The sequence below is a fragment of the Neophocaena asiaeorientalis genome, unplaced genomic scaffold (assembly GCF_003031525.2).
Source record: "Neophocaena asiaeorientalis asiaeorientalis breed wild unplaced genomic scaffold, Neophocaena_asiaeorientalis_V1.1 scaffold85, whole genome shotgun sequence".
Lineage (NCBI taxonomy): Eukaryota > Metazoa > Chordata > Mammalia > Artiodactyla > Phocoenidae > Neophocaena > Neophocaena asiaeorientalis.
The window spans coordinates 10729706-10744328 of record NW_020174301.1 but is presented as its reverse complement, the minus strand read 5'-3'; the positions used below and the strand labels follow the sequence as shown (position 1 = coordinate 10744328).

At 45.6% G+C, this 14623-nt stretch overlaps 1 protein-coding gene across 19 annotated transcripts in view; it reads left to right on the top strand.

Moving 5' to 3' along the window:
• The window catches only part of FGFR2 (fibroblast growth factor receptor 2), a 103706-nt gene that overhangs the window by 44405 nt on the left and 44678 nt on the right, over nucleotides 1-14623 (top strand). For all 19 annotated transcript variants that reach the window (XM_024755977.1, XM_024755978.1, XM_024755992.1 and 16 more), the window contains one exon: nucleotides 6448-6571. In XM_024755977.1, the coding sequence (XP_024611745.1) occupies nucleotides 6448-6571 (124 nt within the window). The remainder of the gene's footprint in view (nucleotides 1-6447; nucleotides 6572-14623) is intronic.

Below are 14623 nucleotides of genomic sequence, written 5' to 3'. Positions count from 1 at the left end.
AGCCCACGGCATCCAAGAGGTTAGAATTCCCACGGAGCGGCCTGGCAGAGGAGAGGAAGCATTGTAGAGTATGGACTGTTAGTTTCCAAGTACATTTCAGGTCCAAGAAAAGACAACTACAAAAATTATTTTCTTATCACAACTGAACTGGTTGTTTTGATGGTTAGGTTAGATTTACATTTTCTAGGTTATTAAGTGTAACGCTTAACCCCAAAGTATGTTTATTTGGAAAAATCACTACTAATGTGCGTTTTAATATATTTATATTTGTTGAGCTTTTTTTCAACCAAGACACTTCTGCTTTAATGTCAGATCAGGCAGACTGTGACGAGGGGCAGGTGTATGTTGGTATCTGCTGCCATGTGTTGTCTGCTCACCTGTGTCCTGACTGTTCCAGGTGCCTCCTGTGTACATGGCACCCTGTCCCCTGCACAGCCCAAAGAGGTGGGCACTGTTCTTTTGTCCCTTTTGCACATGGGGCTCCTAGGTGGTGGAGCTGTTATTTGGACCCAGGCAATTTTTGCTCCAAAGTTCATGCCCATATTAAAATATGGTTCCATGTTTTGTTAAAAAAAAAACCCAAAACACTGTTATGATAAATGAAAGACACGTAGGTAGTAATGGCTTCCCAGGAGCATATAACTGTCAGTTGATGCAGGGTATACTGTTGAGAGTAAAGTTGGGGGGAGGGGTATGACGCTGTTCTTCTAGCTTCCGTGACCTGTATGAGATGGTTTGTTTTGGTGTGTGGTAAAAGTATAACATAAAATTTGTCATTTATTTCTAAAACTTTTTCATCATCCAAAATAGAAACTCTGTATCCATTAAACATTAATTCCCTACTCCTCCTTTCGCCCGGCCCTGGTAACTTCGAATCTACTTTCTGTCTGTGAATTTGCCTGTCCGGGTATCTCCTGTAAGTGGAATCACAGGAAATGTGTCCTTTTGTATCTGGCTATTTCACGTAATATGTTCAAGGTTCATCCATGTTGTAGCATGTATCAGAACTTCCGTCTTTTAAAAGAGTGGCTGAATGATATTCCATTATATGGATATATCACACTTCGTTTATCCATTCATCTGTTGATGGGCGCTTGGGTTGTTTCCACCTTGTGGCTACTGTGGATGACGCAGCTGTGAACATTGGTGTACCAGTATCTGTTTGAGTCCTTACTTGGAGTTCCTTCGGGTGTATACCTAGGAATGGAATTGCTCGATCATATGGTGATTCTGTGTTTAGCTTTTTAAAGAAGGCCATGACGTTTTTAAAGAGTTAAGTTCAAAAGGCAGTGGATGCCCTTTTGGCAGTCTGTCCCCAGAGCACCTTTCTGGGCACCGTCAGGGAACAGGCATCGAAGAGATCAGCCTTGCATTTTATAATTCACTTCCCACCTTCTCTGGAGAGATCCGTTGTTTACTGAGTAGAGGGAAGAGTTTCTGCCATTGGTCCTCAAAGATCAGAGCTCACCCAGCCCTGTTCTCTGGACCCCTCCCGAAAAGCAAACCTCTTGGCGTTTAAGCATTAAACAGGTGTTTGTCTCCAGGTCTGCATGGTGATAGGAAGCAGCATGTACCACAGCCCTTGGCACATGTAAGCTCAGTTTGTATATACACATCCCAGAGGGATGGCTTGGAGTCCGCCAGGAACCAGCTGAAAATGGGGATTTGGCATGGGCTAGTAAGATTTTATGCATCCTCGTGACACCTGGTCTATGTTGAATTGTAGTTCGTGGGACACCTTATGAAGGCCAGGGTTAAAAGGGAGTGCTGTCCTTCTCCATAATTTGAGCCCTGATACTGGTGGAGGGAAGTCTTGGGGGTATTTACCGTCATGTGGACACATCATTCCTCGATTTGGCACAGAGCAAAACTTTCCATCCAGCTTCTGGGTGTTTATTCTGCTTGTTATCGAACACCTGGGTGTTTGGAAATGTTAAGAGTTTTTTGCAATGTGGAAAGCAAACATCCAGGTGACAGCTGGGTCTTTGACCTTTCACCTTTCACCTAGGTGTTTTGGTGTCCTACCAACTCAATCGACATTCCCAGTTGTCAGCCGAAGGCTAGGGGTTTTAGGTGCAACGTGGAGGCTTTAGGTAACTGAGGAATTCCGAGAAAACCTGTCTGGGCCACCTTTTGTCTTTGCAATGACAGGGTGTAGAATGTCTGTGGATCCAGTTTTTGGATTACGAGTAAGAAGAGAGTTGAGGCCATTAGCTTCAGTCTGCTTGGTCTCAGTATTGAAATGTTATTTTTAGAAGATTGTAGTGAACATAGTTTTGAAACCCCATGCTTTCTCATTTTGTTCCTTGGCAGATGAAAAATACTGATGAATTCCACAAAGATGTAGCCACAGGGAGGAATGAAAAGAAGGGATTGTGCATGGTCGGTTACTGCAGGATTTCTCTTCTCCCTGGCTTTTGTGGTCTGTCTGCCGGAGAGTTACACATGCGGTGGTTCTGCCACAAAACAACTACTACCCTAGGATTTATTTCACTTTTTGAGTGTGTGTGTGTGAGATTTATGTTTAAATTTGGAAAGTGAAAATGAGAAAAGAGTAAACATTTTTAATCCTACTACTTAATTATATAAAGTATATCACTAACAATTGAGTACATTTTCTTTCTGATTTTACCTTGTATACAAGTCATGCTTACAGATTCAGGCCTATATGCGCCTAGAAGGTTGTGTGTGTGTGTCATGTGTGTGTTGTGTGTGTATATTTTTTACAAAATGGAATCACGAATATACATATTTGCACTCAGGCTACTTGTTTTCATTCATCAGTAACTATCAGTGATATTTTACCGGGACTGAACATAAGAATACCTCGTTCTTTTTAATGACTGTATGCTATTCTTTTGGAATAAACTGTTCATTATGAATGAGTCTCCTGTTCATGGATTCCAGTTTTCTTCTGTTACAAACTGTGCTTGAAGCAACAATTTTATTACGTGCCTTGAAGTAATCCTGCTCTTCTCTGTGTAGGCAAGATTTCTAGAAGTGGAATTAGCTGGGTCCAAAAAAAATATGTGTGTTGCTAATTTTAATGGGTACTAGCAAATTATTTTACAGAAAGGTTTTCCTCAACTTATGTTATCAATTTGAGTTTCTATTTCCCTCCACCCTCACCGAGTACTCAATGACATTGATCTTTCTAATTTTTGTTAATCAACTGGTGAATAACAGTGTCTCATCATTGTTTTTTTTTTTTTTTTTGCGGTACGCGGGCCTCTCAGTGTTGTGGCCTCTCCCGTTGCGGAGCACAGGCTCTGGACGCGCAGGCTCAGCGGCCATGGCTCACGGGCCCAGCCGCTTCGTGGCATGTGGGATCTTCCCGGACCGGGCCACGAACCCGCCTCCCCTGCATCGGCAGGCGGACTCTCAGCCACTGCGCCCCCAGGGAAGCCCTCACCATTGTTTTAATTTGCATTTCCCTGCTCCTTAATGAGGTTAAAGCATCTTTTCATATGTTTATTGAGTATTTACATTCCCTCTTCTGTGCAACCAAAGATGGTTTATGTTCATTTGACCTAAGTGGCAGAAACAATGGAGCATTAAAAAGCTGAGGAATTGAGAAAAACGTGTTGAAGATGACATCTTACATTTTTGTAGTTTCTTTAGGTGTACCCGGAATCTTGGTATGGAAATGGTGTGTTTAAAAAAGCACAGAAATCTTTGTGCCTCTGTTCCCCATCTTTGTAGAGTTACTGTTTGTAGTCTCTTAGCTTGTCATTAAGCAACCAATAATTAACGGTAGGATGTCCCCTACAAAAGTGTCAAATAGTCTCCCTGTTGGAGGCTTCCAAGGGCATCCATTGGAAAATGCCACAGCTCATAAAATTGGGGATTGGTGGTATGTCAAGGAATCAAATACTGGAGCCACGGTGTAAGAAAATAAATATTAACCGCACTGTACGGGGCAATATTGATTGAGTACCAAGGTCTCTGGAAGGGCAGGAGCGCCCTGTTGGGTAGATGTGTTTCTCATTGTGAAAGCATTTTATAAATGTTAACTTATTAACGTTATTGCCATGCATCTCTAGGAAGTAAATATCCAGGGAGCACATGCCCTTGTAGATCTTACGTGGAATGCCATAGCCCCGACGAAAGACTGGAGCTGACCATATGCCCTAGGGTTAAAAAAAGGCAGTGGCATGCGGGGCTGTGTATGCCAAGATTTAATGTCTCGGGCAGAGGCAGACCGTGCCCTGCCTGCACAGTTCAGGTTCAGCTCCATTTGGAATCCACCCTGTGCCAAATGTGGATCCAGGCACAAGAAAGACATTGACAGTTTGGATGGGGTCCAGAGACAGGCACTAGCCATGATTAAGGGCTTATGGGCATGACATTTGAGCAGGGGCTCAAAGAACTGAATATTTACAGCAGGGCTAAATGCTGGATTACGTGGCTTGGTGACATCGGCCCGAGTTACCCTCCACGTGACTGGTTCCTCAGAGGCCGAGAGAGCCCCGTTCCTGATACTGCCGAGGGCTTCTGGAGAGGGAGGGTCTCATTGTGGGCTTATCTGCCTCGAGTTAAATCAAGGAGCTAGCACCTGCCTTTTCCATGCTCTGAGCCTACAGCTCCAGGGTAGCCCCCAGGGGGGCCAGGATTTCCATAGGGAATTCTTAAACTGGAGATTTTAGCATCCACGTCTTCTCTTCTTCCTGAGCATCCCTTTTATACATTCTGCAAAGAAGGTGCTTATCCCAAGAGGAGACACAGCCTCTTGTTTTGGTTCTCCTAAAAGTCTGTGGCCCAGCCAAGAGCAGAAGTGAGTCTTCTCCAATGTAGAGAATAGACTCTCTCCATCGTAGGTCTGATGACTTCAAGTTCATTGACTGCCAGACATTTCACCTGGGACAGTGAGACGAACACCCCATCACCAGCTCTAGGACCTTAGACTGAAACAACCTCCATGGTTTACAGGGGGAGTCGTTTTCAGGCAGCAGCTGAAGCAAAGTGACTGCTCGGAACGCAGTCTTAATTCAGGGCTTGTAGTCTGTTAAGAAGAAGAATCCAGCCTTCACCCCCATGATGCTTCCCGAGACTGTTAGTGACGACCAGCAATCTTGTTTTTGGACTCAGCGTCAGTAACCGCACTCTGCTGTGATGGCTTGTGCTGAACTGAACGGCTGACATGAAAAGAGTTGTACTATCGCGTGTTCTTCTAACCTCTTACCTCTGTTGGCTCTGCTTTTCAAAGTGGACAGCTGCTCTGCCCTCCCCTTTTTATAATGGAGCGTTCACGAGACGACTTTCTTTATTCTCTAATTTAGTTCCTTGAATCTCTCGTGTGCTTGCGCAGGCTCTGCTGGCATTATCGGTTTTTTATGTGATTAAGGCAGACAACACTTGCAGTGCTCAGGGGATCATTCAGAAGGTCAGTTGGAATTCCTGAAATAAGATGAGGAGGCCCTGGCTTTTTATTTTTTCTTTCCATTTCTCCAGAATGCCTTGTCCAAAATGCCTTTAAAGAATGATACGGATTTGGAGAGAAATATTAAAGCCATGAACCTGAAAGATGAAATCTGCATTTTGACCTTGATAAGGAAAAATCATGTTTGCTTGAAAGCCTGAGTCTATTGAAATACTTTGAAAGCAAGGTGGAAACCTTAGAATCTAGTCTGTTTGCATGTTGACAGAACTAGGGTAAGAATCACAATAACTTATTTTCTCATGTGCTGCTTATCTTTGAAAAGTCTCAAGGAGTTTGTAAACAGATGGATACACAGCTTAAGTTTCCTGAGGATTCATTGCTCCCATATTTGAAATTCCGAGTGTATCTCAGGAACATGTAGCATCTATTCAGCCAGAGATGGGAGGGGCAGACCTGTGTTTCCAGCTGAAACTTCTTGAGATGTCCTGGCAGCATCTAAGCGCTGTGGGGAAGGATCTAAGAGGACTTCAAACCAGAAGCTTCCAGGAACAATAACAGCACCTACGTTGTGGGCTCCTTGGGAGAGTTAAGGTTAAATTAGCTGCGGTGGAAAGGAGCGCTCAGGAAAGTGCCTGGTTGACAGTACGTGTTCACTGGCGTTTGCTCTGCGTGGTTCCTTGGTGCCGTAGGGTTTGCGGGCTCCCAGTGGATGGGCAGTCTGAGGATCACCTGCCCTGGGGCACTGATGCTGTGGGTTAGTGTTAGGTTCCCCGGCCACTTGGCAGCTCCTGGAGGACCCCTCAAAGCCATGACAGTGACAGACCTACTGCAAACACTCTTTTGTATCTTAACGTGAAGATGTCAGCTTGCCAGATGTTCACCATGATGATAATTGTTGTTTTCCTTTGTCACCAGTCTGAGTATTTATTATGAGGAAAATTTAGAATTCAGGTGATTCTTCTCTACCTTCCTTGTCTCCCTCAACTTCTTTTTAAATCAAGAAAGCAAAGCGCCTGGTGTTCTGTACTAAGATAGTTCAATAACCACCTTTCCTCTCATCTTTGCAGGTACGAACCCAGCATTGGAGCCTTATCATGGAAAGCGTGGTCCCATCCGACAAAGGAAATTATACCTGTGTGGTGGAGAACGATTACGGGTCCATCAATCACACGTACCACCTCGATGTTGTTGGTGAGTTTGCTTCTCCCCGAGTGGCAGCCACGTGCCAGCCTGCTGCAGCTTTACCCATTTGAAATTGTGAAAGTGAGTCTTGTTTCTCCCCATGCTTTCAGGAGACTTGGTTTGTTTTCATTCTTTCTAAATACACGCTATCATTTGGGAAGGATTCTTCTGTCATTTGACAGTGTTCTGTTTCCTGATTAGCTGAGTTTTGTGTGTTTTGCGTGATCCCCTTGGCTCCCAAGCATCATCTTGTGTAATGTGGATGTGGTGTGAGATGTGCTGATGTTCTGGAAGCTGAGATTTCTCTGCAAAATGTTAGTGTCTGCAGGGAAAGGTACAGTTAGGCTGTGGGAGAACGTTGTTGCTGAAAGAAGGGCAACTATATAATGCTGGCTGAAGAGTAAAGGGAAAGGTATTATAATGACTGAGCTTATAGCTGGTTGGACGAAGGTTAACGTCAAGGGACCCTTCAGTCCCGTCAGAAGTAAGTCATCAGACACTACAAGTTCAACGTCTATTCCTAGACGCTATTTCTTCTGTGAAAAGGGAACTGTTTTAATGGGCTTATGAATACTTTTTTTAATCAAAGTGCTTAAATAAGCTATTTTAAGGAAATATCTTAAGACAACATAGCTTGTTGTCCTGGAAACTCAAATTTCTTCCTAGGTCTGGTCTATTATGATGGGTTTTGTTGTAACTGATGAAGAAAGGCTGTTTCTCTGTCTTGTTGGAGGATTGATAAACTTACACCTAGGAGGTGTCTCGTTTTGGGATGGTGGGCTGAGATCTTTTCTTTGTAGAAGCCACCTTTTGTCTTTGCCATCTACCCTGACTCTCAGTGTGGCCACCTGTCCTTGAGTCCTTGCTGTGGGTTACCTAATCGGTTTGCACATCCCCACATGCAGGTTTCTGACTCCTGCTAAAGTCTCAGTCTCACCTTGACTCATTTTGCATTAGTGTGACCCTCTGTAACCCCACAAACTCATGCCCACCCCCTGTGCATCCATAAACAAAGGCCTTCCACCATCATTTCCTGTGCATGTGCCCTTAGTATTATTTCACATGTGGGCATTTCTTCTCCTTCAATAGAATATAAACTCTTTGAGGAGAGAGACCCCATAGATATTTGGATTGCCCAAAGAGCCATTAAAGAAACTTTGCAACAGCTTGATTAACCAAATTACATAGATGTGGTTAATTGAAGTTTTAGGTTAACTGAAAATTAAATAGAAAACCATTTTAATTTTCTATCAGGTTAAATTAAATCCATAAGAAACTCTGCCTTAGAAAGCATGATTCAGTCTTTATCTCCATTCGTAAAGTGTTCAGTGAAAAAAACAACATTTTGTTATTCAGAAGCCTTAATGTGAAATTTGAAAGGATTTTGTATAATGTAGATTCTACAGATATTCATAAAAGCCTGAGTTTTAAGAGCCTTCTTTTCTCACAGAGATATTTGTGGAATGTTTCTTAGTGGGAATCACTATGTACTGACATTTTACCAAACAAACACAAAGAGAAGTAACACTCACACATGAGAAGAAAATGGTTAACATTTATTTTGGCATTGATGTGTCATAAGTCTATCGATCAAAGAGCACACGACTTGGGCTTTCCTGGCGGTCCAGCAGTTAAGACTCCACGCTTCCAATGCAGGGGGCGCAGGTTCAATCCCTGATCGGGGAACCACGATTAAATAAAAAAAAAAAAAAAAAAGAGGAGCACACCACTTGGATTTCACTTTGGGCCTCGCATATCCTGAGTTTGACATGAAAGTGTTCCTATTAAAGGAAAGAAAGTTTGGGGGCTAAAAGTTCTAAATAGTTAATTTTGGACAAAAGTCATTTATTGTGGGAATAAAATAATTGTGTTAACAGCAGTCTTTGGGGCTCCTGGCTTTGCAGAGATCTACAAATCATTCATTAAGATTGGTTGGGGCCATTCCAGGAGTCAGGAGTCATATCTCGGCCACTTCAGCCGTGGGCTCTTGCTTCTAGCAGGTTTTAGGTTGAGTTGTTATGTAAAACGTTCAAAAGCCCCTCACCCCACCTCCCCTTTCAGCTTTCTGGCAGCTCATCTCTGTGAAGCCCTGAAATCTCTCTTAGAGTTTAGGGTTGGATTTGAATTGGGCTGCTGAATAATGGAATCGCGCCGTCTAATGTTAATCCCCTGGCGATCAGTCTTGTTGAAAAGAGCGTATGACTCAGTGGTGCAATGTGGAGGGAGCGTAGTGTATGGAGTAATGCAGAGAAAGGCCTGATTATGTCACAAATTTGGGAGATCGCCCAGCTAAACGTGGGCCAATAATGACACAATGCTGGTTGGGAATATCCATTAAAGCTCAACCCCAATAATTTTCCAAGCCTTGAACCTTCTTTATAAATAGAAGCCAAAAGTCAGTGGAGTATAAGACATTTTCAGGAAAGATGGAGGTGTGAAATACTCTTATCTTTGCTCAAAACCCTAGTAATTGCTTTGAGAAGTGGTAATAAAATAAGAATTGAGTCAGCTGAAGAGTCTCGGGCAGACTTACAGGGCTGGCAGACAGTCATCCTGAACATCTCGGCAAGTGGAAACAAAAGGGGTTCAGGCTTGAACTGTGAGTTTCTGGTGGCCTGTAGGTCCAAGTTTAATACATGGCTGCGTGGTAGCAGCCTCTCAGCTCCATCTCTGTTTGACAGAATATCAGAGACTCTTTCCCAGAGAAAGTGAAGTCCTGACCTAGTTCCCATTCTCCGAGGTTTTATTTTTGTTGCTATGATACATAGGCTTGTAGTTTGGATATGACGACGCATCGAACTGGGTGAGACCTTTTTATTGAAATTCTTCCTTGGAAAGGCATTCCCATAAGCACTTTAATGTAAAAGCTGTGTGATTTAAGTGACATTCTTGTGTTCTGGAATTAAATAGCGAGCCATTGTTGTGTGTGAGGGAAACGCTTTGGTTTATGGGAGCCTTTTAGGAGCCTTGTTTGATCCTCATTAAAATTGACACCATTACTTTTCAGCCATTTACTTGCAAGGGAAAATTAGTGTGAAGCTCCACATCTCAGTAATTGTGGTGATAATAAAACGGGCTCTCCGTAAAATAGCGAGCTCTGGGAGGTGGCAAGTGTTCACCCGTAGCTCATCAGTGAGTGAGGCTGAAGCGCAGAATTCTGCCTGGGGCCCTGCCACCAAGAAGCAGCAGCCTGGCAGAAGTCCTTTTACTTTTTTTTTTTTTTTTTAACATCTTTATTGGGGTATAATTGCTTTACAATGGTGTGTTAGTTTCTGCTTTATAACAAAGTGAATCAGTTATACATACACATATGTTCCCATATCTCTTCCCTCTTGCGTCTCCCTCCCTCCCACCCTCCCTATCCCACCCCTCTAGGTGGTCACAAAGCACCGAGCTGATCTCCCTGTGCTACGCGGCTGCTTCCCACTAGCTATATCTATTTTACGTTTGGTAGTGTTTATATACGTCCATGCCACTCTCTCGCTTTGTCCCAGCTTACCCTTCCCCCTCCCCACATCCTCAAGTCCATTCTCTGGTCGGTCTGTGTCCTAATTCCTGTCTTACCCCTAGGTTCTTCATGACATCTTTTTTTTCACTCTCCTCATGTCTGAAAAGGAAGGTGCTGAGACTCACTAATGTTAGATAAAGGCAGCCTGGTGTTGTGAGCATAGCGGCTCTGTCGGCCCACACACTGGGGACCAAGAGAACTGGGACAAGTGACTAGCTCCTCTGAGCCTCTCTCAGCGGTGATGCTTACCTCGTTTCTGTGATGGCTGTATCAGTTTCCTAGGGGCTGCTGTAACACATCATCACAGGCTGGATGGCTTAAAACAATAGGAAATTATTCTCTTGTCAGTTCTGGAAGCCAGAAGTCTGAAGTCAGGCTCTCTGTAGGGTTGGATCCTTTTGGAGATTCCGAGGGCGAATCCGTTCATGCCTCTGTCCCAGCTTCTGGTGGCTGTCAGCAGTTCTTGGCTTGTGGACATATCACTCCACCTCCAGCTCTGTCTTCCCGTGTTCTTCCTCTCCGTGTTGTCTCAAATCTCCCTCTGCCTTTCTCTTGTAAGGACACCTGTCCTTGGATTTGGAGGCCATCTTCAATCCAGGATGACCTCATCTCGAGATCCTTAAACTCAATCACAAAGACCTTATTTCCAAATAGGGTCACGTTCACAGGTGCCAGGGGGTTAGGACATGGACTTTTCTTTTCTGGGGCCACAGTTCAACCCACTATAGTGGTTATGAGAAATCGGTTGGGTAAACAGGTGAAAACACCCAACTGGTACCTAGGTGGCTAGCAACAAATGCTACTTTCCTCCTTTCTAAACTTGGAAACTCCTTTGAGGGTTAGAAGACGTCTTAAATGGCCTTTATTGACTCAACCAGAAGTTTACTGAACAACCTGGATGCCGTGTTGGGACCGCCAGAACCGGCCAGTGGCTGACGGTCACTTGTCCTGCTGAGGTTTCCATCTTTGGTTATTGCTGTTGTCAGGGCTTTCCCAGGACTGAGATAGTTGCTTGAGCTCGCAGAAGAGGGCTGTAGAGTTTGAGAGCTTCAGGTTCATCGAGTTGGTCTCGTTACCTCCACCTCTCACCCCATTTTACAACTGGGGACCTCCAGGTTCCGGGCGGGTAAGTGACTTTTGCCAAGGGCTCGAAGGAACTCCAGAGCTGGCTCCTCTCGAATCCTAGATTCGCGCTGCACGCACCACACTGCTGTCTCTGTTTCAGGATTGCTGTGGAGTCAGCAGCTGCCTCAGCCAGACTCAAAGGTGAACCCCACGTGCAGCTCTCTGTTTCCAAAAAAACCCCAAAATGTGAGAGAGAGAGAGATGGAAGTATTCAGAAGACCAGTTGCTCCTTCTGACTCATATAGACCCTTTCCTTGGCTTGGAATTGTGAACTCTGCCTCCTTTCGATGTCCAGGTCTGCATTCCCAGAGAGCATCAGATAACATGTGAGCTTTTCACCTGGCATCGGGTATCCTGGGGGGCAGCAGAGCCGCAGAGGTGGATACGGGGCCTCTGGATTTGCAGAGGCCAGCCTTGCCTACTCCTCTACAGTCTACTTTCCAGAAATTTGTCCTCCCAGGGCAAGAGCTATAAGCAACACACAGTGTCTCGGTGGCTGGTTGGGAGCCGGTCGGGGCCAAGAGTCCCTTCTGGCTGTGAGGGGATCACCCAGGCCCCTCCGCCAGCCCTGTCTTGTTCGGTGGCAGACAGGGACAGCGCTGTCCACTGGCCCTTGACGTCAATCTGCTGTAACCCGGCTTCAGACGTCATGGAACTCAGCCCGAAAGCAAGGAGGAGTCCGTGCCAGCGCTGACTGCCACCCCCCAGGTGTGTGTCGAGGAGGAGCGAAGGCTGTTATTGCGGGCGCTGACCCATAGGCCTGACTAAGGGGCTGACGTTGAGCGCTCGGCAGCCCGTCCAGTGGGAGAGGTGGTGTCAATCGTTTATTGCTTGGGGCAGTCCCGTCCTGGGAAGACAGAGGACCCAGTGTGACCCCTGAGCCCTAGGGAGGGGACTGAGGCAAGTCAGAGCCCCTGAAACCACACTTCTGCAGTGCAGCGGACCTTTCTTTTTGGTGGGAGGTGTCAGGTTGGAACAAAGTAGTGTTTCAGTAAATGAAGAAATGGTGGTCTAGTTCATTAATTAACTGGTTGGTTTATTAGTGAGGCTCTCAAAATTAGGACCATTCCCAGCCACTTGCCTCCTTACGGAAGACCCTTCTCTGTCCTAGTTTCTGTCACATCATGGCTCCCGGACACTGCTTCTGTTTCTCTGAGTGAAGAGGGTGGCTGCAGTGCGGGTGGCATGAAACTACACAATACCGTGTATCTGGAGATATGAACGCATCGGACACCTGACTCTCACCTTCCAACTTGGAGCTCTTGTGCATTTCCCTGGCACTCGCTAGGCCTCAGCTCCACAGAGCCCCTTGGGATTCTCAACTTGAAGCATCTTGACCTAGAAGCTTCCTGGCCAGACCTCATTTGATTTTCCATATTCATGATTTTGATGCCAATGAATTCTTTTCCATTTCTTGCTCTGAGTTCAAGACTTGGTGTTTATCCTGATACTGGTTCTGCATGCCAGCTTGACGTTGTGAAATCTAGCTGGAGGAAGGCAGAAAGCCCCTCAGCTGAGAACGGATGGATGGAGGTGCCATGCCAGGCACAGGTCACAGCGGTGCCTTCCTAAGTGGGCTTGTTAAAGTGGACGTGGAATGGTGGGGCTGTAGCGGGGGTTGTGTAGGAGGCCAAGTCCTGCTGCTTTTGTGGCTCCAGCAGCCAATACTGCCTCCTCGTCCTAACCGTTGCTACAGCATCAACCCTCGGGGGGACACCTGAGCACCTCTGCAGGTACTGGTGGGAATTACGTGGGTGAGTGGTTCAAATCCTGTTTCCATCCTTTGCTAGCTTTGTGGCCTGGGAAGTCATGGAACTTCTGAACCTCAGTTTTCTCATCTGTAAAATGGGGGTTGGCATGCTTTGGTAGGAGGGCGGTGCTTTTAAATAATGGGACCCACTAGCGATGTCTAGTCCTGTCATTAGGGGGTCCCACACCTCCTTTCATAGCTCTAAGCCGAGACATGTACACTCAGCTCAGCCCTGGCTAAAGGAGTGGTTGGTCCTCTCCTTTCCTTCAGGACGCAGATTTCAAAACTTCCTTTGGTAGCTACTGTTTAACGAGCTTTTTGGTTGCTACAGAGTGGCTTTTCATACCTATTTCACAACAGGTACTCCAGGGGCAAAAGCTGGCCAGTGGGTGGCTACATCAGTGCCGAATGTACTGAGCAGAAAGCGCTTTCCTGCAGGACTGATACCAGCTCAAAGTTACTCCTTCTGGGCATTGAGGGCAGGTGATGCCTGTGGGTGCCAGCTCCTGGGGTTGGAGCAGGCACACGCTGGCCTGGATGGGACCACGTGAGAACTGCCGTATCAGCATATTTGCCATGTTCTCTGCAAGCCATTATTAGTTGCCCTCTGCTCCATAGTTGAGGAAGGAAGCCTGATTGATTGTTTTAGATTCTGGCAGTGGGCCTGACTGCGGTGACTGGGGTGAGGGCTGATATTTGAGCTCTTGTCTGATCTTTGGCGTTGAGTCTATGGTACGGGCAAAGAGGATGTAGAAGTGTTACAGACAAGTGAATGACTTACAGCATTTTGTAAGAGGGTCTCTTCGTCGTAGCTGGAAATAATTCAGGTGGGCGCAGAGGGCGGAGAGAAAGCTTGTTGCTACTAGTCTCTGGGCAAGTAAGCTTGGCGTGAAGATGTAGATTCATCCATGGCAGTTACAGTGCCCAGTAATTCGAGCTAGAACTTAGCAAGATTTTGATCAGTATGTGCTGAATTGAAATAATAGAATAAGCCTGAGTTACTTATATTTGGGGGTATGTGGTTTTTAACATATTGCAAATCCTAATGCAAGGGATCTTCCGAGCTCCTCTCTAAACGTATATATACAGCTTCAATTACCGGTCACCTTTTTTCACAAAAGACCCCAGTTGAGACGTATTATGCCGACTCTCATTAAGATGAGTGTAGAAATGCCAACAAATTCTTCCCCGTTTAAATAATACTTCCACCGGAGTGCTTTTGTGGATTCCCCCTCCCTTAGAACACCCTGCTGTTACATTCAGGTCTTGTGTTTGGTTTATTTTCACAGTCAGGAGAAGGTAAGGCAGAAACGACCTATGTAACAGGGGTGTGTGTGTTCCCAAGTTCAAGAGCAGGTCTGAGTTGGAGAGGCAGCATTTAGAGTTTCGCCACAGTGAGGTCAGAGTCAGGTTGGAAGTGGGGAAGAGATGGCTGAGGGGAGGATGTTAGTGTTTCTCTGGGAAGGTTTTTCTGTTTCTCCTTCTGAGAAGAGAGAGATGAGGAGATGAGGACATCAGTGCCTTGGTTTAGAGGGAAAAGATAGAGCAGAGCGTTCGACAGGGATCGTCTTTATTGATTGTACTGTAATGATTAATCCTCTATCTATGGGGCATCCTGTGCTTGGCCTAGAGGGTGTTTGGGACAATTGGTTGAACGAAACACGTGCTTTGGCCTCTT